The following is a 22,616-nucleotide window of genomic DNA, read 5'->3' on the forward strand; positions in this document are numbered from 1 at the left end:
CACAGCAATAACAAAACCACATCCATCTTTCTAAAAAGACATATTGAATCCAGTTGTGTACGTAAACAGAATCAGTCAAAAGTGGGAGTTAAGAAAACTTTTAGAACCGAAAAATCTTAGAAACATGCTTGTGTTCCTGCCCCTAATATTTGCCTCCTTTCTGTCTTCGTCTTTCCAGTCCGACAGTAACACCAGTTTCCTGCGGGCTGCCAGAGCCGGGAACATTGACAAAGTCCTTGACTTCCTGAAAAATGGAGTAGACATCAGCACGTGTAACCAGGTAAGAAAACTTCTCACCAGCTATATTATGCATATATGTACAGTGTGTATACGATTTAAACTGGCAACAGACAAGTTTTTTGATTGGTTCCCTATAAGCCTCGCTTTCACTTTGCATTTCTGTCTGCCACTGAGTACGATCGCTCAGGAAAATGGAGGCTGACTGGTGTTCCAGTCCGGCTGGCACCTTTTCTTTCTTCTGCTTTCGTGTCTCCATTATAGATTAAATGAATGAATGAACTCTGCTTGCTCTTTCTCCTGATGTTTTCTTCTACTATTTCCACTTAACCTTTTCAGAGAACATGCATCTTTCTTCTGTCTTATTTTCAAAGTGGTGTTGATCGTTGTCTTCATGGAAATTTGGAAACAAATGCAGCGTGTCCTGTGTTTTTGGTAGTTTCTGGGTCATTTTGACCTGTCTGAACATTATCGATTATTAGCTTTTTTTGCATCTTGCAAATATGCACAGCCTAAACAACAAAATGCAGTAAAAGACAATGCAAGGTCACAAAATCATGGCAGGAAATGATCTTAACTCTTAAGGACATAGAGTATTTATTACAGTAGATCTTGTTGGCAAATTGATGGTATTACTAGTTAAAAAAAACAAGCTGTTGCACTTTCTGCATTAGGGCTGTATCGAATGTCAGTTTTTACATTCAAAGTCTATTAAAGTGATTTAATGAGTCTTTGTTTTAATTAAATTAACAATCTTGAATGACTTACAGACTTTAGAACAAGTTATTGGAAATTGGATCAGACGAATCGGAAACAATCCTACGCGGTCACCACTGGAATCGAATCATACAAAGGGAAATTATATGAGTGTAGCCTGAACTTTATCTGCAAATATGCAGAAATACAAGGTTTCAACAGGATGAGTAGACATGCAAAAAAAAGGTAAACTCTTTGGTACGGCCCTGTTCTGAATATTAAACACACCCACATCTGATCAGAAAAAACGTTCTGTGAAATCTGCTGTTTAATGGGTCATTTTATAAGCTAGTAACATGCAGGACACCCATTTCTACATTACATGCTACTGTCACATTTGTAGGTCAAAGCTATTAACCGGTCTGTGTGTGAAACCTGCTGAATCTAGCCCTCACTCTGCTTTGTCATGGTGGCATTACACGAATGAGCCAGGTCAGCGCATGCCTTAACCTACAGGGCTGCTCACAAGATCTTCATGAGCACATCTACGATTACTCCCCTGCTGGACCCTCCACCACACCTCCCCTTCCCTCCAGTCTCGGCTGTATTTGATGGGTTGAGGTCCCTCTGACAGCTGTTACCCCCCTTACCCACCCTCACCCGCATTCCACTGAGGAGGTGCAAAATACTTCCTCCTCGATCTCTGTGCACCCCCGCCCCCTGCCCTGGCTATGTCAGTATGATTTACAGTAGTCACAAGGTAGCTTAAAGGAGTTTGGCTGTGCGAGTCTTTGTGTATGTGTGTGGCCATGTATTCCTCACGTTGTGGGGACATAAATCTGTTTACACAGTCACAATGTGGGAACTCACCTTCCTTATGGGGACAAAACACAAGTCCCTGTAATGATGAAGACTAGGGTTAAGGTTAGGATAAGGGTTATGGTTAGGCTAGTAGTGGTTATGGTTACGGTTAGGGGACGGCTCCAGGAAATAATCTAAGTCAATGTAATGTCCCCAGAAATGAGAGAAACAAAACTGTGTGTTTGTGTGCGCCTGTGTGTGTGCGCATTGTGTGTGGATGTGCGTTACTTATATTGTGTGGACCAAAATCTGTTTACAGTTAGATTGTGGGAACTTGCCCTCCTTATGGGGACAAAATGCAAGTCCCCATATTTTAACGTGTGTGTGTGTGTGTGTGTGTGTGTGTGTGTGTGTGTGACCGTGCATATTGTGCATAGCTCCAAACGCTTTGTGCTGTCTCATTGCTGTTGGCCTTTTGTAATTTTCCAGCAGTTTAATAGCAACTATTTATACACTGGGCTCTAATTGGCTGGCATACAGGAAGTGGAAACTGCCCACCCCTAGCTCTGCTATTTGTTGTCATGGGCACCACGGGTGTTGTTTTGTGCACCAAGAGGAGCCTGACTGCTGTGATTCCACACATGCTCTCTCTCTCTCTCTCTCTCTCTCTCTCTCTCTCTCTCTCTCTCTCTCTCTCTCTCTCTCTCTCTCTCTTTCTCTTTCACACACACACACACACACACACACACACACACACACACACACAAACACAAACACACACACACACACACAGCTGTGCAACAGGAGAGCCCTGCCCTTCATAGTATCTGCTGTCATGGGTCAGATGATCACATTTTAGCCCTTGTCAGATGACCAAAAATGTGGGTGACATTTTCATATATATCTCAGTGGTGCTCTCACTTTCTGTGTGTGTGTGTGTGTGTGTTTGTGTGTTTGTGTGTGTGTGTGTGTGTTTCTAGGAGAGGAGGGAGTCTTAAAACATAAATACCACCCAGCTATGATCATTCCCTTAAGCAATCAGTTGACGCTCATTTTACCTTGAGCTGATCGCATGGATCACACACATACAAATGTCACACATATATACACACAGACACACACACACACACACACACACACACACACACACACACACACACACACACACACACACACTTGTTGTTGATGTTACTATCAATGGCCACATTCATGTTTACTTCACATGACTGTAATTTAATGTGTGCATGTTTGCAAAGCTTACGCACATACAGTACACGCTTCCATTCCTACGAGTCCGGCACTTGTATTCCTCCTCCAGGCATGTAGTTTGGCACTTCATCAGACAACTTTGCTGTTCAGGCTTCCATGCTATCATGGTCACATTCTTCTGGCTCCACTGTCACAGCTTCATTATATGTACTTTATATCTTGATCCTAGATATTCACCTTGTGTTTGAAAGCTTTCAGTGTGGCCAAACAGCACACAACCACGCTTTCTGGTGAAGGTGCGTGAGCTTCCTCCTGAAGCATCTGTCACATGTTAACCACATGCATTGTTTGTGTTGATGGCAGCTGAGGGGCGGCTTGACCCTCCTGACACTGCTAATTGACCTTTGCCCAGATTTGATGCCATTTGAACCACAATGATATTTTCATGAAGGCACCAATTTCCACAGGCACCACAGCGATAAGAGATGATGACTCAGAAGTATCACGTTACCCATGATTAGCCACAAAATTGCTCTCAAGGAAGTGAGTGGATCAGAGTCACGTCAGTAGAAAAGCACTCCACGCAATTACAGGACCATTATCTGTAGTGCTGTCAGCAGTGCAGGCAGTAGAGTCAGAGTTCTGTTGATAAGAACATCAACAGACAAAATTATATACATCTAAAATGTGCAGTCTGGTTAACTGGAAGAAATGATATGCAACATATCTGCAGTGACTTTAAGTACAAACTGGATTTATCAGTCAGCTATTGACAAATATCCGCACAGTGATGTCATTTGGATCTAATTAACACTGTTGGTAATAGTCATGGGGGAATAATATCTAGTTGTCACAATGGTCAGAGTGCCACAGTCCCAAACTGTCCACCACATAAAGTGTTGGACGTTTGGATGTTCTGTAATGCCATCAGATACGAACCAAAAAATGTGTCCTGAAGTGAATAATAGCAGATGTAATATCATCAGTGGCTTCCTCTGGAAAACAGCGGGGGGATGCTGGACCGTTGCACACAAATTTTGAGGGTTGCCTTGGCGGTGTGTTCATTAGTAACTGAAGAGTCAGGTCCTAGAAAGCAGCAACAGGGTGGCGAGGGCCAGAGTCTGGCGCCAAGGGCAGAGGGCTGTCCAAGTTAGTCAAAGAGAGGGAGAGCAAGAGATACGCCGTGCTGTCGGCCAAATCAAATTGCTGCACAGATTTTATGAATGAGATAAATAAAGCCCCTTCATGACCGTTAACTTCAGCTCCCGGTTCTCAGGCGGTGTTACTGTGAACACACAAGCAGGATCTGTCCATTTTGGAATTGCAGAGGGAAAACAGAGGAGGTATCTGTGTGTGTGTGCATGTGAGAGTTTGCTCCATATGAGCGTGTCATTTGTGTGTTTGCATTTGCTTTCCATGTCCTCACAATTAAAGGACTTCCCCCTCTAATCTACCCAAATGTTAATCCTTGGTGAGTGATATTACTCTTTAATCTGCACGCATTTACATTATTTCCTCTTTTTCCTCTAACATTGACCCCCCCCCCCCCCCGCCACTTTGGCCTGTAAAACAACACCAAATAAACTTTATTTATCATGTGTGATTATAACAAAGGTCGGCGGTCACAGGGGCGCGAATATTAATCCGCGCTGGACGGAGCTCAACGGTGTCCCACCTGCCAGGAAACACTGCAAACTGCCAGGGATCACGGCGCTGGGCTGAACGTCCATTAGCTAAATGAAGCTTTCGCTTACAGCTCAGAGGAAAAGGAGCTTTGGATCAGTTTTTGTGAGAAAGGGAGTGTGTGTATGTGTGTGTGAGTCCGTCGTGGGTTTTGGTTGTTTCTCCTGGAATACATAATAGTTGAAATGTGATTGAAACGCTCTAATAAGATTGCATAATTCTTGCTGTGTCACTGAGTCCGTTATTCAGACCTGATAGCTGGAGCTGATGCTTTCTGCATGTTCAAACCGCAGCAACGAGCATCGAGTCTCACATTTGGAAGTTGTTTCATCTCGCCTGTTGGCACTGTGGTGAAAATGTCACTGACTGACTAATGTGATTTATCATTTACTGAAGTGACGACATTAGAAGCTTCAGCAGCGCCACCTCGCAAACCTGATTTATCCGCAGCAGAGCACGACAAACATCTCCAGCTCAGTGGAACCACACCCATCACCTGATGACTGGGATAATCAACCAAAAAATGTTCAGCTTTTGGATTTTTTTGACTAATAGTTTGAGTCATTCGACAAGTAAAAATGTCAACAATTTACCAGCAAATTCTCCAATGTTAGGAATTTTTTTTAAAGCTGTTTGAAAGTGCAATTTTAATGAGCTTTGATTGTCGGAATTGTAAATAACAGTAACAGATACCAATGGGCTTGTGCAGTTCATAAAAGGAGATGAGGTTCATCTACACATACAGAAGTGTGTAATAGTGGTGAAATTAAAACTCAACTAATCATCAAGTTGTAATTTCTTGATTATTAATTTTACAAAAAATTGCAAAAAATTTGCTTTACAGCATAGTAACTTAAAGTACAGAGTTGGTTGGTAAATGATGCATTTGTTAATTGAAAATAGCTGACAGGTAGATTTATAATAAAAATAATCATTAATTGCAGCGCTAGAATGTCGTGTGTGTCATGTAACTGAGACCAGAATTAAATAATTTGACTGGGTTTTCTTATTTCAGTAGTTAGCTTCTTGCTGACTCAGATTTGATCAGGAATCTTCAGTATGATCAAAGGCTCATTTGTGCCACTTGTTGCTTCAAAAAGTTTTTTTAAGCTCTTCTTGTCACAATTTGGATGTTCTTGCATAAAGACATATAGAACTTGTAGAGGAAGTATCTCATTTTACTGTAGGTCATGATGTTGGCTCTCATTTTTACCTTTTAAAGCCATACTGTATGGTTGACACCGTCGCTCGCTTGACCAGACACTCACTTCCATGCTTTGGCCAATGAGGAATGCCCTCTTTTTTCTTTTTGAAAGGTTGACACTTTCAGTAGCTTCTAAATATGAGTATCCATGTTTTTGTGTGTGCGCGTGTGCGTGTGTGTGTTTGTGTCCTACATACCCTCTATGACTGTGCAGAAACATGACACCCCTTTGGCTGTTTGGCATTTGCCGAGAGAGAGATAGTGTGTATGTGTGCGTACATGCGCGTGCGTGTGCTCGCGTGGTTATTTGTGTGTGTGCATGCGCATGGGAGGTGTGTGAGGGAAGGAAGGGGGGCAAACGATAGAAGTGTTAGCAACATTACGGCTCCTCTTGTGCATCAGTGCCAGGAGAGCCTTCAGAGCCAGAAGACACAGTTCCTCGGTGTAACCCGGCTGATAGAGCCTGCGGGGGGAGAAGAGGACAGCTTGGATCTAAACCAGAGGAGGCAGAGGAGCGCCGTTGATGGTTGGAGCTCCATCACTTCCAAATCCAGCCTGACGCAGCATTTTCAAAGGAAGCAGATAGAAAAGAGATTTACGAGGGAGCAGAACGCGCAGAAAGGAAAGAAGACGGAGAGAGTTTGACGCTCGGTTTGAGAAAAGGCGAAAGAACCTTGAAGGATAAGAGCGAGGTCGCTATTTGAAATACTTAGTTGGAGAGACAGCACAGAATGGAAGAAGAGGAGGATGAGGTGAATCACTCTGCTGTGTGTTTTTATATTTGTGTCTCAGAGGAAATATGTTGTACATAAATACGTCTTTGCGATTGCCTTTCAGCGTGAAGCGTTTATTCTCTGCTCTCACTCTACTCTCCTCCTCTCGTGCTGCTTCTAACCTGTCGTTGATGGATCACAAACCTTTGATGCAATGCACACAGCAAACATGCCTGAGGGAGGCGTTTTCTCTTGGCTGTACATCTCTGGTTTGAGCTGTCCGAGATGTCGATCTCGGCAAACTTTCAGAGAAATTAGCCTCTCTTTTCTTCTCTTTCTTTTGGTTATTGAAGTGCATATTTTAGGCCACTGTTGTAAAGGTTCATTTACATCATGCATAATAACATCTGTGCAATATAATGTCATTCTGAATGTTACATGCTACGTGCATGTAACAGCATGACGCAGTAAAACTTCAGCAGCTTTACATCATGGTTGCACAGTTGCTGATGTTATTGTGTTCACTGTGTGAGTTCTGCCACTTCTAATGCAGATCCTGTGTTTATTGGCCAACCTCTGTGGTCGGGGCTTAATGCCTGTAATGTCCTTCCTTGAGCACCACTCATTTACGCAATAATCACTTTACCACATTTGATTTCTTGAAGTCGTATGTTGATGTTTTGTCTTTGTTTTCTCTCCAGAATGGTCTGAACGCGCTACATCTGGCTGCTAAAGAGGGACACAAGGATTTAGTGGAGGAGCTTTTGGAGAGAGGAGCACCTGTTGACTCTTCCACTAAGGTACGTCTTAATATTCTGCAAGTTATTGTGCTTTGTTGAGTTTATATATATCACAGTTTGATCTTTAGCCCTGCGTGGGGGAGGAGGTGGGCAGGTAGTGCTGATTGGGCAATACCTAAGAAGTGACAGAAAGAGAAAGAGGGCGATGACAGGCAGGAGTGCACATGAATGTAGGTAATATATAGTGGCATCACTGCTTCTCTCTTGAACTGTGTAACTTGATTCACAAGGGTGGTGGTGGAAACAAGGGTGATGTAAGAGGGAGAAAGTCATGTGAAAAGAGCTTCATTTAGTTACCTTACATACTGTAGTCATAAGCGACAAATCTAAGAAATCTTCCGAATGCGTTTTTGGATTCTGCCTTTTTGACGGCTCCTTCTTTTAAAATACACGTTAAAAGAAACTTAAAAACCAGTTTCTTCAAGTTGTCAGCTCTGAAAGAGGTCACAGTGGACTCACGAGTGCATCGTGATTAGATGTTCTACCTTTGCTGGAAAGGACAGAGAGGGATGACAGTGAGTTGGGGTAAGCTGCGAGTTGGGACTCTGTGGCTGTGTCAGGTTTAACAGCCGTCAACAGTAAACAGCCGGTGAGGAATGTGTCGCCCTGCCGCACGTGAATTTGGCCTTTGATATTAATCAGCCAGTAACCTTCACACCCTGAAATAAAAACACATGCAAGATCAAAATGTTTGCGCATTATCAGTTTCAAGGAGGAGATATGAATGTCAGAGGCCCAAGTACATTTACTCAAGCATGTATTATGCTACTTTATACTTTTACTCCACTACCTTTATTTATCGGCTACTTTTAAGATTACATTTTGTCTTAAAGTCAGATATAATAATAAAACCCTGACAGGGACCATTTTACTGCAGAGTGAGAACTTTTACTTTTGATATTTTATGCACATTTTGCTGATTTTACTTCTATACATTTACTCAGGTCAGGCTCTGAATGCAGGACTTTTACGTGTAGTGGAGTATTTTCACATTGTGCTATTAGCACTTTTATTTAACTAAACTATCTGAATCTTCACCCTGTTTTCCTCTGCAGAAAGGAAACACCGCCCTCCATATTGCCTCGCTGGCCGGACAAAAAGAAGTAGTCAAACTGCTGGTGAAGAGAGGAGCAGATGTCAACTCTCAGTCACAGGTGAGAAGCTTCTCAATGATCAAAAACTATTAGATAATGCATTAAAAGGTGCATAACACCAAGAATACAATCATACATTACATGTGTGTGAATGTATGTATTTGCCTCCACAGAATGGCTTCACTCCACTCTACATGGCAGCTCAGGAGAGTCACTTAGAGGTGGTGCGATACCTCCTGGAAAATGAAGGGAACCAAAGCATTGCAACAGAGGTAGTTTGTGTGTAAAATACCTGTAAATAATTTGAATTGCACATATTATACTTTATATTATCATCTCCCTCTCCTCTTCTCTAAATCAATCATAGTCATTCGCTCTTGCCTCTTCTTCTCTGCTCCTCCAGGATGGCTTCACGCCACTCGCCATCGCTCTCCAGCAGGGCCACAACTCCGTGGTCTCCCTGCTGTTGGAGCACGACACCAAGGGCAAGGTCCGCCTCCCGGCCCTGCACATCGCAGCCCGCAAAGACGACACGAAGTCCGCCGCGCTGCTGCTCCAGAACGACCACAACGCTGACGTCCAGTCTAAGGTGAGACGCTGAGTAATGGATGGAGGGAGGAGAAGGGTGGAGGCGGAGTGCCAGATGGAGCGAGAGATAGAGGGTGAATAGGAAAAGAAAGGAGGGGAGGGTGTAATTACAGAATGGGAGAGGGACAGAGGAAGTGTGTGATAATGCATCTGACCGAATGGATCATTTTTCACGTTGACGGGTTTATTCATTTTATCGATTATTTTGTGTTTGTCCATTTATGAATATGATAATATTAATGCACAGAGCCCTTCGGATGCTTTGTTGTTTGCTTCCTTGTCTTTTTGTTTTCTATTCTGTGACCTTGTACACTTACCCTGTGTTCTGAGTGAATGTCGTGATAAGCCCTCTCCCTAACAACCCTTTACCCTCTCCCCCCTGTCTCTCTCTATGCATCCTAACCAGATGATGGTCAATAGAACCACAGAGGTATAAAGACTCATCACCCCATCATTTAATTCTGTCACTTCTGACCATCTCTTTTCAGCTCTTTTGTCCTGATGTGTCCCTTATTTAACAAGGATTTTGTGAAATCCTGCATGTCAGAATTATGTATCAGTAATATGAATGCATGCAGCCGACGATGCTGTACCACACACTCCTGCATGGCTGACAGTAAAAGACATTGTGTTGTATTAATGAATTCCAGAGAATGCTAGTTTATTGTATTTTAATTCTAAGATTGTTTTGCCTTTCTTCATTTTGAAACGAATAACTCATTCTTTGAAATATTACAGCATAGCAGATTCTTAACTTGAACGCTGACATCATAAAACTCACCTCTTCTTTTATTGTTCTTTTTCTCTGCATTACCTGCAGCATGTCTACTTCTGAGCACTTTGATCGCATTGTTTTTTTTTCCCTCTCTGAAACACGTTGTTGATCTTTAAGTTAACTCTGTTTCTTAATTAAATTGCACCATGTCTATCAGAATGGGAAGGTAAGGAGTTAACCCACCTACAGCTGTGCATTGTAGATATTTATTCTACATATAAATAGCTTCTATATAAATGTCCATTTGTCCTCGTAGCAGATACTCATAGTGCATAGTTGCTTTGTGTATTTGCGTTTTGGTTTTTAATTTCCTTCATGTTGAGCTTTTGATATCCAAAAACCAAACTTTTTTTTAACTTTTTTTTTTTTTTTTAGCAAGCATGGCAGAATCACAGGGTTTGTGCATGCATTATGTAGTGCCTGTGCTATTTTGGGGCTATGCTCATTTTTTATGCTTCTTCTTACACCAACATGTCTTGTTTCTTTTTTCAGCATGCTGCCTCATTGTAATAGTGCTTCAGTAGAATCAAGCTCCTTTCCTGTGTCTACGCCACAAAGATCTGCTTTTCCTTTCTTTCTTTCTTTTTTCTTTCCTTCATCTTAATTAGCTCTTCTTTTGCAGCTGCTTTCCTTTCCCTCACCTGCTGTTTCAACCAGTCTTCTCTTTCTTCCTTTTTTCCAACTTCTACTTCCTCACCTGTCTGAAACAGAGCGGGTTCACCCCTCTGCACATCGCGGCTCATTATGGTAACGTGAATGTCTCCACCCTACTGCTGAACAGAGGAGCTGCTGTCGACTTCACAGCCAGGGTAGCGCCCCATTTCCACTTCTTAGCAAGTCAAGACGCTCTCTAAAGCTTGACACTTACAGACTTTCAGAACTGTGTGTTTTACCATAATAAATTTAACCTTTTAAACCTCAAGCCAGTCAAAGAGTGCATCTGTTCTTGGTTTCAGCTGCATTGCTTTCTTGAGACTGGTTCATGAGTTTAGCTTCTTTTTCTCTAAATCGAGTTGGTAGTTAGTGATGTAACTTTCTGTAATCACTCTCAGCTCGACAGAAACAGAACTTAAAATCATACAGACTGTTATTAAAGTTGATTCTGAGTCTTCACAACCATGAAGCATACGTGTGTATATGTGTTGTGAGGTTAACTGTCCTTTGTTTCTTTGCCTGCCTTGTCAGAATGGGATAACGCCTCTCCATGTGGCCTCCAAGAGGGGCAACACCAACATGGTGGCCCTGCTGTTGGACCGAGGGGGTCAGATAGATGCGAAAACCAGGGTGAGACTCTTCTTTAAAGTCTGGACATCAGCTTTTATTGAATACATTTTGTTTTCTGCAGCTACACTGTAGTTACTGTTTATTAGAGTATACCAGCCACTGGTCAATCACCTCTTTGGTCACAACAGAAAATCTGTATTAATGTCAAAACTTTTGTATATTTACATGTGTGTGCCTTTGTCAGGATGGTCTGACTCCTCTGCACTGCGCAGCCAGGAGTGGACATGACCCAGCAGTGGAAATTCTGCTGGAGAGAGGAGCCCCCATCTTAGCCAGAACCAAGGTAATGTGTGGCCATGCAGCATACCCCAGATTTGTCTTGAGTTTTTAAGTTTGCTCCAGGATACAGTTGTTCTACAATGAAAAAATTCAGGCCTTAGTATTATTTCACTTGGAAAGCATACAGCATGTTGTACCTGTGCTTTCTCCTCCTTTCTCTTCTCTTCTTTCTGGAATGTACTCGTCCTTCCGACCTTCTGCATCTATCTGTGAATCGTCGCTTTTTTCCTCGCGCAGAACGGACTGTCGCCACTGCACATGTCGGCCCAGGGAGACCACATAGAGTGTGTTAAACTCCTGCTGCAGCACAAGGCACCTGTTGATGATGTCACACTGGATTACCTCACAGCGCTGCATGTCGCCGCTCACTGTGGCCACTACAGAGTCACCAAGCTTCTGCTGGACAAGAAGGCCAATCCCAATGTTCGAGCGCTGGTAGGTACTGACAGGAAATAGCTGTCCTGTATGACCGCAGACACATGCAGGTGTACACGAGCACATAAGCATGTTCAGAATGAGTGAGCAGAGGATGATACAGGTTTGGGAATGAGTGCTACGATACCTGTCAAATTAAATTTCATGGTGGAAAACGGCACTATTTTCTTCATTAAATTGTGAATCCATTAGCCAACAGTGGGAAAGAAGTTGTATATTGTAAATTGAGTCATTATTTACTAAGATAATATTTCACAGATATACAATACAGATTAAAACTACATCTCCTCCTCCACATGTACATAGATATAATATTTATGTTTATTTTTCTGTTCCTCTCTCTACCAGAACGGTTTCACTCCTCTTCATATCGCTTGTAAGAAGAACAGGGTGAAGGTGATGGAGCTGTTGGTCAAATACGGAGCCTCCATTCAGGCCATTACTGAGGTGAGACACTCTGTGGGGAGGTCTACAGACTACAATGTGCTAACACAGTAAACTTTTCTATATAGAACTCTGCGTTTTATGCTCATCTTGCTGCCTCTCTCTCTTGCTGTCTCCCTGTTTTTCTAGTCTGGTCTGACGCCCATCCATGTAGCTGCCTTCATGGGCCACCTCAACATTGTTTTACTTCTGCTACAGAATGGAGCATCTCCAGACGTCCGTAACATTGTGAGTACTGAAATTCTTAATGCAACCACCCAGCTGGTACTCTCAGAAGTGTTTCATTCGGCACAGCATCTTAATGCTCATAAATGTTCTGTCTTTGCTGATCAGCGTGGTGAGACAGCTCTCCACATGGCAGCACGGGCAGGTCAGATGGAAGTGGTTCGCTGTTTGCTGAGGAATGGAGCATTGGTGGATGCCATGGCGAGAGTGAGTCATCAGATTTAATCACTGTTTCCTTCTGTTAATCTTAAATAAACATATTTTATTCACTGGTTTGCATACACATAATCACAGGTCATGTCGCCTGCTTCGGCACCGGCCCTGTTTTATTTCTTATTTTGTTTCTCTCCCATATTACCTCTCGACTCAAATTTGAACAAACTTTTCATTCCTCCACCACAGGAGGATCAGACTCCCCTCCACATCGCGTCCCGTCTGGGGAAAACTGATATTGTCCAGTTGCTGCTGCAGCACATGGCCCATCCAGATGCTGCCACCACCAACGGCTACACTCCCCTCCACATTTCAGCCAGGGAGGGCCAGGTAGAGACTGCTGCCGTGCTGCTGGAGGCCGGAGCCTCACACTCACTGGCCACGAAGGTGAGACAGAGAAATACCTAATTCTAATCATAATAAACCAAGTTTCTTATGTAGGCTGATAAATAAACAGTTAAAGGTTAACAGTTGGGACATGCAGGTTTAAAACAAGCTTCTTCCTTTTTCATCCACAGAAAGGATTCACTCCATTACATGTAGCATCTAAATATGGAAGCCTCGATGTAGCACAACTTCTCCTTCAACGCAAAGCTCTCACTGATGATGCTGGCAAGGTGAACTGACAATCTGGCTTTATTTTATGTTTTAATAGAAGAAACAGAGTCAGATTCTGATATTATTCTAGGGCAAGGTTGTTCATTTCAGTGAGACACACAAAGTACTGAATCTTTTAGTACTTGACTAGAATTGATTTGTGTCTCCAGAATAGACTCATTATACAGTAGAGTAGAACTGCTGCAAGCTGACAAAACACAACAAAAGGTAAAAAAAAGGTACACCAAACAGAAATATCAATCATTTAATCCAAAGCTTCCTCTTACAGAATGGCCTGACTCCGCTGCATGTGGCAGCTCATTATGACAACCAGGACGTAGCTCTGCTGCTGCTGGATAAAGGGGCGTCGCCTCATTCTACTGCAAAGGTTGGACAAAGGATTTTAAAGAGCAAAAGTGCTTCATGTTTTGTTTGCGCTGAATTCTGCCCTTGGGATCAAGCGTTGCAGCTAACTTTTTGGGTGCACCTATCCACTTTTCGTCAGGTCACTGCAAGATTTTTTGAGGATTTTACAGTACAGCAGTGGCATGCCAAGAGCTTGAGAGTGATGCTAAGACGTCCTTTGATTTATAAGAACTGATACAAAAACCTGAGATATTCTTGATGTTTTAGATTTCAGCTGCACTGGGAAAAAAACGCCAGCTGTTTAAGCCACAGGGAGTGATGATGTCATAGCATGTAACTGTTCACCTTCCTCCCTTTGCAGAATGGCTACACTCCTCTCCACATTGCAGCCAAGAAGAACCAGACAAACATTGCATTAGCGCTGCTGCAGTATGGAGCAGAGACCAACATTCTCACCAAGCAGGGAGTCAGCCCTCTCCACCTGGCAGCCCAGGAAGGACATGCTGAGATGGCCAGTCTGCTGCTGGGCAAAGGAGCGCACGTCAACGCAGCCACCAAGGTCACACACAAACAGAGACACATTCTGACTCTTCTGTCAGACACGTTAATACTGATCCAGTGTCTATTAGTAAGGGTTCAAGTAAGACTCGTTGCTCTTTGCTTTGTATGTTACAGACTGGACTGACTCCTCTGCATCTCTCAGCCCAAGAAGACAGGGTTAATGCAGCAGAAGTACTGGCCAAACAGGATGCAAACTTGGATCAGCAAACTAAGGTACAAACACGTCACTCCACTCAAGCAGCATGTTTTTAATTCTGTGCTGAAGTCATGGAATTATACATGCTAATTAACACGCCCCGCTGGAGTATTATGTAGCTTAGTTTGTGTGCATTTACTGCAAGAGGTGTTGTTTTTTAATTGTGTAGAGTCCCCCAAACAGTTAATCACAAAAAGTAACACATGCATACAAATTCAGCATATCTGCCACCTAGTGGCTTTTCTGTGGCATGACATTGTCTACATAACACGGCTACATCCTTCAGAGCATCTGTGACAGTTTTTTCTCTGTATCACCTCCTCATCCTCTCTACACCTCAGCTGGGATATACCCCTCTGATAGTGGCCTGTCACTATGGAAATGCCAAGATGGTGAACTTCCTGTTACAGCAAGGGGCCAGCATCAACGCCAAAACCAAGGTAAAATTCAACACTGTATAAGGTCTGATTAGTTTAAACTACAATATAAGCACATGACTTACATACGGTTAAAGGTATTTCAGTTTTGACAGTGATAAAATCTCCTCTCTTTCCATCTATAGAATGGATACACACCCCTTCACCAGGCAGCACAACAAGGGAACACACACATTATCAATGTGTTGCTACAACATGGCGCCAAGCCCAATGCTACCACAGTGGTGAGGAAAAAAAAACATGTGTTTACTCTCACACTAATAACCACTGTTTTGTAACAAAAAAAGTAAATGCATAATCTCACTTTCATGTCACCTGAACACATTGCCTCTGTCTTTCTCTTAGAATGGAAACACTGCTCTGTCTATAGCCAGACGTCTGGGTTACATCTCTGTAGTGGACACACTGAAAGTCGTCACCGAGGAGGTCATCACCACCACAACGGTAAGCTTATGATACCAGCAAGCTTTGTCCTAAATTTACAGAAAACCCAGCTAACTTTTCTACTTTCTGGTTGTCTTTTTCCATGAACGTTGCTCACATCAGACGGTCACAGAGAAACACAAGCTCAATGTCCCTGAGACCATGACTGAGATCCTTGACGTGTCTGATGAGGAAGGTGAGTTCCTAGATGGAAAGTGTTGGCTCTCTTTCCCCTGTTCAGCAGTAGTAATGAGCTGTTTATTGTGGGTGATGTAGTTTTGTAGCTGTGGGTCCTAAAGCTGCGTTTTTCATAGCTTTGAGGCTGGAAGATGAGCCGTTATCTGAGATGCCTGTGGAGCTGGAAGGTACTGCACAATGCTTACCCTGCTCTGCCGGCTTGGTGTGGACTATATTTGTGCTCTTGTAACTATGAACCTCACGTTTTCTGCCTCTAGATGGAGTTAACATGGCTGGTTTTTGTTGTTGTGCACTTTATATGCCTGATTGTGCACCTTCCTTGATCCAACATCTTGCTGTTCATCGGGTGTAAAGCAGAACAGTTGATTGTTTTCATGCAGTGGTGGGAGTGAACTGCATGAAGTGTGTGAGGCTCTGGATATGATCATGACACTAATGATAATCAGGGATGATTGAGGAATGCAGTGATTTAGTAATGCTGATATGCGAAAAAGACATTTTCTGCAACGCCATCAAGTCTTCAGAACCAGTGGCCCGTTTCACAAAGATCACTCACAAAATGCAGAGAAATTTGTGAGTTCTATGACAGGATTCTCACATGCTCATGCATGTTCTGTAAAGATGGTGTGTCTAATGATGAGTGAAACTTGTTAAAATGAGCAAGAAGAAAATGATCTCACATTTCAAACTGCAGCTGGTATGTAAATTTGGTGAAATGGGAAGAATAGAAAGGTAAAGCAGCAGAACATGTTTAATATATACATTGATAAAAGATCAAGAACTTCATGGCCAGGTGGACATACAGAAATTTTAGTTTCTCAATATCACAATATCTCAAATGGCACACCTGTGTTTCCTAGGTGAGGACACTATGACAGGTGATGGAGGAGAGTATCTGAGAGCAGAGGATCTCAGAGAGCTGGGAGACGACTCTCTGCCAGGACACTACCTGGACGGCTTCAGCTACATGAGCCACAACCTTGACAGGTCGCTAACAACACACGCACACACTCACACTTATCAAAAAGTCTAATTTCACACCTCACCTCATAAACAACAGCATGTGTGTATCGCAGGTCTCACTCATACCTCCATCCCCTCCTGCTGAATGACCTGCCATGATGCAAAAACATACAGTCAGACACATACACAGACTCTTTGAAAACCCAATTTGCTTTTCCGACAGGCAGCAGCACACTCCCATTCACCAAAGCTTCCACCAGAGAGAAGGAGTCCTCATTGAAGACATGCTTACAAGCCACCAGGTTTGGACAGTGTAGAAAAAGTGTTTTTCTGTATCTTGTTGGTCTTAAGGTTTTCGCACTGTAGATATTTGAGAATATCTTGACTTTTGTGATGCCAAATGAGCTGTTGATGTTTGTTGGTCTGTAGGTATCAGCACTGTCTAGAGAGCATGAAAAGGATTCGTTTCGTCTGAGCTGGGGTGCTGAGCACCTTGATAACGTGGTGCTGTCCTCCAGTCTGCTACACTCTGGGTACACACACACACACACACACACACACACACACACACACACACACACACACACACACACACACACACTGTTAAAAGTGTTTCACTTGCTTTTGTTCACTATCAGGTGTGTATGAGTCACCTCTGAATCAGTTTTAATTTCTTCGCACTTTATTTTTCAGTCCTTCATCTCTGTGTTTTCTGCTTTTTACTCTCCTTTATTCTGTGTCTTCTTCTTTGGTGTGGTCAGACATTTGTCACTTTTACTTATGCTTTATTCTCTTTTTCTCTTTTTGTTTATTCTCTTGTTGCCTCTTTGTGCACTCTCTGGTCTTGCCTGTGTTTGTGATTGTGTGTGTGCGTTGTTGTATTCTGCTTCTAGCCGTTCCTCTCCGTGCCTAGACCATGACAACAGCAGGTGATACTCTTTATTTTGGCTACTCTGTCTTTCTTCTCTCTTCCATGTCCTTACTTTTTTCTCTTTCACTATTAAATGACCTTCTCATGCCCATCATATCTGTCTGCATGACTCGGTAACGCATGGTTTTGCATTTCCAGGATGCTGGTTTGTTAGTTAGAAATGTTCCAGACAATCTGTTTTATCCTTGATGCAGATGTGACTCCTTTAATCTTGAGAATCTTTGAGAGGCCATAAATATTTTTCTACCTAACATAACAGCACTGTATCCTACTTTGATAGTGCTTAAAGAATACGGCTGATTTTATTTTTCTGAGTGTCAACAAAGCCCATGAAAAACTCAAAATTAGTAATGTGGTGGTGCGTCTCTCAATACTTTCCTCCAAGCCCATTTGTTCCCATTGAAGACAAAAAGTTTTTAAAACTGTTCACATATATATAGTTCCACTATACTAGTTCCAAATGTTACTCAAACAGATGTAAAAGCATTTTGAATATCAATATCTGAACATCTTCAAGTTAAAATTTCATAAACAGACTTGAGAATTACTGTAAACACTCGCTTGCCTGAAGATATCCAGTATCTGAAGGCTATTTTCTTGACAAATAAAGAATCAAGTTCATCAGCTATTCTTGCCTGGCTTGCAAATTCTGAATGGAGTTAAAGTGGAAACGCTTGAACACAATGAAAAAGGACATGCTGGAATGAAATATTATCTGCCGAGATATGCTTGTTGTTATGTCAGTACTGAATGGCTCTTCATAAAAGTAGTTTCTTCTGAGTGTAATGTCAGTTGCCTTGTCTGCATGGAGGCTCTTGGCAACAAACTTCTGTGCCAGAATCATCAAATTTATTAACCACTAATCTTTAAAACCAATTTATCCAAATCCTTTCCGGACCCTTTTCTTCAGCTTCCTGGTCAGCTTCATGGTAGATGCCAGGGGTGGGGCCATGCGTGGTTGCCGTCACAACGGCCTGCGAATCATCGTACCACCAAGAAAGTGTTCTGCACCCACGCGGGTGACATGCAGGCTGGTGAAGAGACACCGTCTGGCCTCTATGCCTCCTATGGTGGAGGGTGAGGGGCTGGCTGGTCGCATCATAGAAGTGGGACCCACTGGAGCACAGTTCCTGGGGTAAGTGTGCGTGTATGTGTGAACCGTATGTGTGTTTGGGTTTGTGTGTGTGTGTGCATTTGCTTGTGTGAGTGTGGTATACAGTTGTCTGGTGTGTTTATATTTTTTTCTTCACTCCCCCTCCGTGCTGCGTATGGATCAGTAAGCTCCACCTTCCTACAGCTCCGCCCCCTCTAAATGAGGGTGAGAGCCTGGTCAGTCGCATCCTGCAGCTGGGTCCTCCCGGAACCAAGTTCCTTGGGTAGGACCATGGTTGGGGGACACCCTACCATCCTGGAAGTGGTCACATGCTCACCCATATTTTTCCGCTGTGTCCACCTGCCTTTTTTTTTTGTTTGTTTTCTCCACTTCCTTTGTTTCCTGGTACTATAAAAGTGCAAGCCTTAGTCTGTACCCCCCTGACCTGTTGCCTTGTTGAGTTATCCTCATGTTTTCCTCAGTCTATAGTACCAGTCTCCAGACTTGTTTCTGTGGAATGGACCTTCTCTTTATGTTTAAACATTTTTCAAATGACTTTTTCAATTGTTTTTATTAAGCATGAAAATGACGTGTTTTCAAAGTCAAATTTGAATTGTGTGTTCTTTTTTGGTTACATTTCTTTCTTTTTTGTCCATGCATAAATCGACCCAACATCATATTACAAAGCCAGCTTGCCTGCCAAACTGCTGCCACAAACACACTTTTTTTTATTCCCGACATGTGTTTGACTTTACCTTGTCACCCCTTTCAGGCCTGTGATTGTAGAGATCCCACACTTTGCGGCTCTGCGGGGCACAGAGAGAGAGTTAGTGATCTTGAGGAGTGAGACAGGGGAGAGCTGGAAGGAACATCACTGTGACTTCACTGAAGAGGAACTGAACCAGATACTTAATGGCATGGATGAAAGTAAGGTCATACTAAACAAGGGTTTGTTTATAGGTTTATGTCTCACATCGCATATTGGTGCGCATAAGACACGGCAGCACAGAAACTATAAGCCACAGTATGCTCACATTAAGCCATCACACAGGCCACAGAAGTAGTGAATCAGGACAGAGTTTAAAATTACACTGCTGGGATAATAATGGCAAGCAGGAAGTACAGGAAGAAAAGAATAAAGGAAAAACTAAAATAACCTTACACCTGGATCTCAATTTTTCAAACTTCACAGAAGTAACTGCTCATCGGGTATTTAGACTGAATATTTCTCACCTTCACAGAGCTTGATTCCCCCGAGGAGCTTGAAAAGAAAAGAATATGCCGCATCATCACCCGAGACTTCCCACAGTACTTTGCAGTGGTGTCACGGATAAAGCAGGACAGTCATTTGATTGGACCAGAGGGTGGGGTCCTCAGTAGCACTCTTGTGCCCCAGGTCCAAGCAGTCTTCCCTGAAGGAGCCCTCACCAAGAAGATCAGAGTTGGGCTACAGGTACATACATTATATTTATCGGTCAGACATGAATCAATGGTATGTTCATAGTTAAGGCAACCAATAAAGTCATGTTTCTTTGTCTTAGGCTCAGCCCATTGATGCAGAGTTGGTGAGAAAGATTCTTGGTAACAAAGCGGCGTTCAGCTCAATCGTCACATTGGAGCCAAGAAGGAGGAAGTTCCACAAACCAATCACCATGACGATCCCTATCCCCAAGAGCTCCATCAGTGATGGGCCAGGCACAGAGTACAGTGGGGAGACCCCCACCTTACGTTTGCTTTGCAGCATTACAGGTTAGTATGGGGAGCAAAAAATAGTACTTAGCCTAATGCAGTGTAACACATCCATGTGATTTTGGTTGCTTTGACTTTTTCCTTCCATGCATGCTTGGAGAGAGAAAACCTGTCATGCAACCGTGACAAGTTGGCTGACAAATCGTTGCTCTGTATTTCAGGTGGAACCACTCCTGCCCAATGGGAGGACATCACCGGCTCTACACCTCTCACATTTGTTAACCAGTGTGTTTCCTTCACCACAAATGTGTCAGCAAGGTAAGCTCCTCCTAAGTTTTTAAATGTAGAATTAAGTGTCTCTCACATAGAAGCTTAACAACTGGTGATACTTATCAGCAACTGACTACAAGTCTCATTCATACTCCTAGGTTCTGGCTGATAGACTGCAGACAGGTCCAGGAGTCTGTTAGCTTTGCCTCTCAGCTGTACAGAGATATCATCTGTGTTCCCTACATGGCCAAGTTTGTCATTTTTGCAAAGACACTGGACCCCATTGAGGCCCGCCTGCGTTGTTTCTGCATGACAGATGACAAGATGGACAAGACCCTGGAGCAGCAAGAGAACTTCACTGAAGTTGCCCGTAGCCGAGATGTTGAGGTGCAGTGTGATGATGGGGAATATGTAAGGAGAGGGAGAAGTGTGAGGGAGGGTTCCCACAGGGAAATGAGGTTGTTAGTTATGCTGAATTAGTCTTGCAGAGATATATGGAAGGATAGAAAAAGATTATAGATAAAGAGGTTAACACCGCCTGTCAACTGGTTCTTATTAATACAGTTCATGCCCTTAAAAATTCTGACGATACTGTTTTCCAAGATTTGAGGTAGACCTTAATGGTTTGTTTGAATCATGAAAATGGCTCTGGTGTCCACACACAGGTGCTGGAGGGAAAACCTATATTTGCTGACTGCTTTGGAAACCTGGTGCCTCTTACCAAGAGTGGACAGCACCATGTGTTCAGCTTCTTTGCCTTCAAAGAGAACAGACTGGCCCTCTTCATCAAAGTATGTCAACACATTGCATAAAAAATGTCTGAAATTTCTATATATGTACTCTGGGATTCAGAAATCCAAATGTATGTAATTAATCAACTGAATCATTGTTTAATTAATTGACAGATTAGAGACACAGCACAGGAGCCATGTGGTCGCTTGTCCTTCACCAAGGAACCACGCACGTACCGTAGTCTTACCCACAATGCTATTTGCAACCTTAACATCACTCTCCCAACATACTCAAAGGTTTGTTTTGGATATATCTCAGTTTGTATTTATAATATAATAGCAAAAGATTTAGTTGCAGCAACTGTATTGTGTACTTTCTCTCTGTTTCATTCTTCTCTTTAGGAGTCTGATTCAGACCAGGATGCAGATGATGAGGTAGAGAAAGTTTACTTGATATGGTTCTACAACAAAGAAAGCATAATATCTTAATGAGGTTGAAGCCAACTATGCCTTTTTATCTTTTTGCAGAGTGAGAAGAGTGACAAGAAATGTAAGCTGAACTCTGTTGTTTTACAATATTAATTTTTCAATATTTAGCATTAAAAGTTTTTAGAATTTCTATGATTTTTTTCACACATATGTTTCAGGAATACATTCACACACACAACACACATATATTTAATTAGTTTTTTACAGTACAACACAGTCTAAATTGGAGTTACATCATGTGATTGGCATAAGATTACTGGTCCTAAAGGTTTTAAAGTATTAGTTTAGAAATATGAACATCTATATTTGCTAAGAGATGCACTAATTAATACATGTTATTTTGTATTTGGATTAACCCTGCTCTCTTGTTTTGCTCTACTAACACTGTGTATAGTTATATGTTTGTTACTGGCAGCTATGCTATGGCTGATGTACTCTGCATTCCCCTCACTTCAAACCACACTGACTTTATCATTTGTTATATCATTTTCATTTTCTGTAACTGCTGGGACCTTCTTTGTTTTTATGGATCATAAATGAAGGTCAAAATAATACTTTTTTATTTAAGTCCACTCAAAATTGCTCTGATTTTCATGGTATTTGAGTTAAAATCTCAGATCATCAACGCAATAATTATGTTTTCTGGTAATGATATATAAGAAGTATTCATTTTGACTTATTATTTTCTCTAATTACATTCCGATAACAGTTTTTCCAGTTACATACTGCAAAGCTTTATTTGTTCTTTGCACAAGTACTTGACAAACAACATCATGTTGTTTGCTCTTTGTGTGTAGATTTATTGCTGGTTTATTTTTGTTATTATCATTAATTCTGAATGAATTTGGCCACAGCTTTTTTACTTTAGGTGAACATTTCTTTTTCATTTACCAGCTTTCATAAGTTGCTGTCAATCATTCATTTAATTTCACTATAAATCAAACTCCTCTTCACACTTTTATTGTGTTATTTTACATCTGTGCTAATAGTGT

At 42.3% G+C, this 22,616-nt stretch overlaps 1 protein-coding gene across 5 annotated transcripts in view; it reads left to right on the forward strand.

The window, feature by feature from the left end:
- The window catches only part of ank2a (ankyrin 2a, neuronal), a 78,105-nt gene that overhangs the window by 17,497 nt on the left and 37,992 nt on the right, over window positions 1-22,616 (forward strand). The window contains exons 2-38 of one of the 5 annotated variants that reach the window (XM_070989899.1): window positions 179-280; window positions 7,245-7,343; window positions 8,399-8,497; window positions 8,611-8,709; window positions 8,841-9,026; window positions 9,432-9,455; window positions 10,511-10,609; window positions 10,986-11,084; window positions 11,269-11,367; window positions 11,601-11,798; window positions 12,147-12,245; window positions 12,372-12,470; window positions 12,576-12,674; window positions 12,870-13,067; window positions 13,199-13,297; window positions 13,567-13,665; window positions 14,005-14,202; window positions 14,319-14,417; window positions 14,742-14,840; window positions 14,963-15,061; window positions 15,183-15,281; window positions 15,384-15,456; window positions 16,319-16,445; window positions 16,645-16,723; window positions 16,851-16,954; window positions 17,315-17,350; window positions 18,263-18,487; window positions 18,630-18,728; window positions 19,218-19,372; window positions 19,687-19,898; window positions 19,987-20,194; window positions 20,356-20,452; window positions 20,563-20,791; window positions 21,070-21,195; window positions 21,310-21,432; window positions 21,538-21,570; window positions 21,664-21,685. In XM_070989899.1, coding sequence (XP_070846000.1) covers window positions 179-280; window positions 7,245-7,343; window positions 8,399-8,497; window positions 8,611-8,709; window positions 8,841-9,026; window positions 9,432-9,455; window positions 10,511-10,609; window positions 10,986-11,084; window positions 11,269-11,367; window positions 11,601-11,798; window positions 12,147-12,245; window positions 12,372-12,470; window positions 12,576-12,674; window positions 12,870-13,067; window positions 13,199-13,297; window positions 13,567-13,665; window positions 14,005-14,202; window positions 14,319-14,417; window positions 14,742-14,840; window positions 14,963-15,061; window positions 15,183-15,281; window positions 15,384-15,456; window positions 16,319-16,445; window positions 16,645-16,723; window positions 16,851-16,954; window positions 17,315-17,350; window positions 18,263-18,487; window positions 18,630-18,728; window positions 19,218-19,372; window positions 19,687-19,898; window positions 19,987-20,194; window positions 20,356-20,452; window positions 20,563-20,791; window positions 21,070-21,195; window positions 21,310-21,432; window positions 21,538-21,570; window positions 21,664-21,685 — 4,339 coding nt within the window. Of the gene's footprint in view, window positions 1-178; window positions 281-7,244; window positions 7,344-8,398; window positions 8,498-8,610; window positions 8,710-8,840; window positions 9,027-9,431; window positions 9,456-9,543; window positions 9,967-10,510; window positions 10,610-10,985; window positions 11,085-11,268; window positions 11,368-11,600; window positions 11,799-12,146; window positions 12,246-12,371; window positions 12,471-12,575; window positions 12,675-12,869; window positions 13,068-13,198; window positions 13,298-13,566; window positions 13,666-14,004; window positions 14,203-14,318; window positions 14,418-14,741; window positions 14,841-14,962; window positions 15,062-15,182; window positions 15,282-15,383; window positions 15,457-16,318; window positions 16,446-16,644; window positions 16,724-16,850; window positions 16,955-17,314; window positions 17,351-18,262; window positions 18,488-18,629; window positions 18,729-19,217; window positions 19,373-19,686; window positions 19,899-19,986; window positions 20,195-20,355; window positions 20,453-20,562; window positions 20,792-21,069; window positions 21,196-21,309; window positions 21,433-21,537; window positions 21,571-21,663; window positions 21,686-22,616 lie in introns of those variants that run through there. The other 4 variants (XM_070989917.1, XM_070989908.1, XM_070989925.1 and 1 more) reach the window with 4 other exon arrangements.

The sequence above is a fragment of the Chaetodon trifascialis genome, chromosome 2 (genome assembly GCF_039877785.1).
Source record: "Chaetodon trifascialis isolate fChaTrf1 chromosome 2, fChaTrf1.hap1, whole genome shotgun sequence".
Lineage (NCBI taxonomy): Eukaryota > Metazoa > Chordata > Actinopteri > Chaetodontiformes > Chaetodontidae > Chaetodon > Chaetodon trifascialis.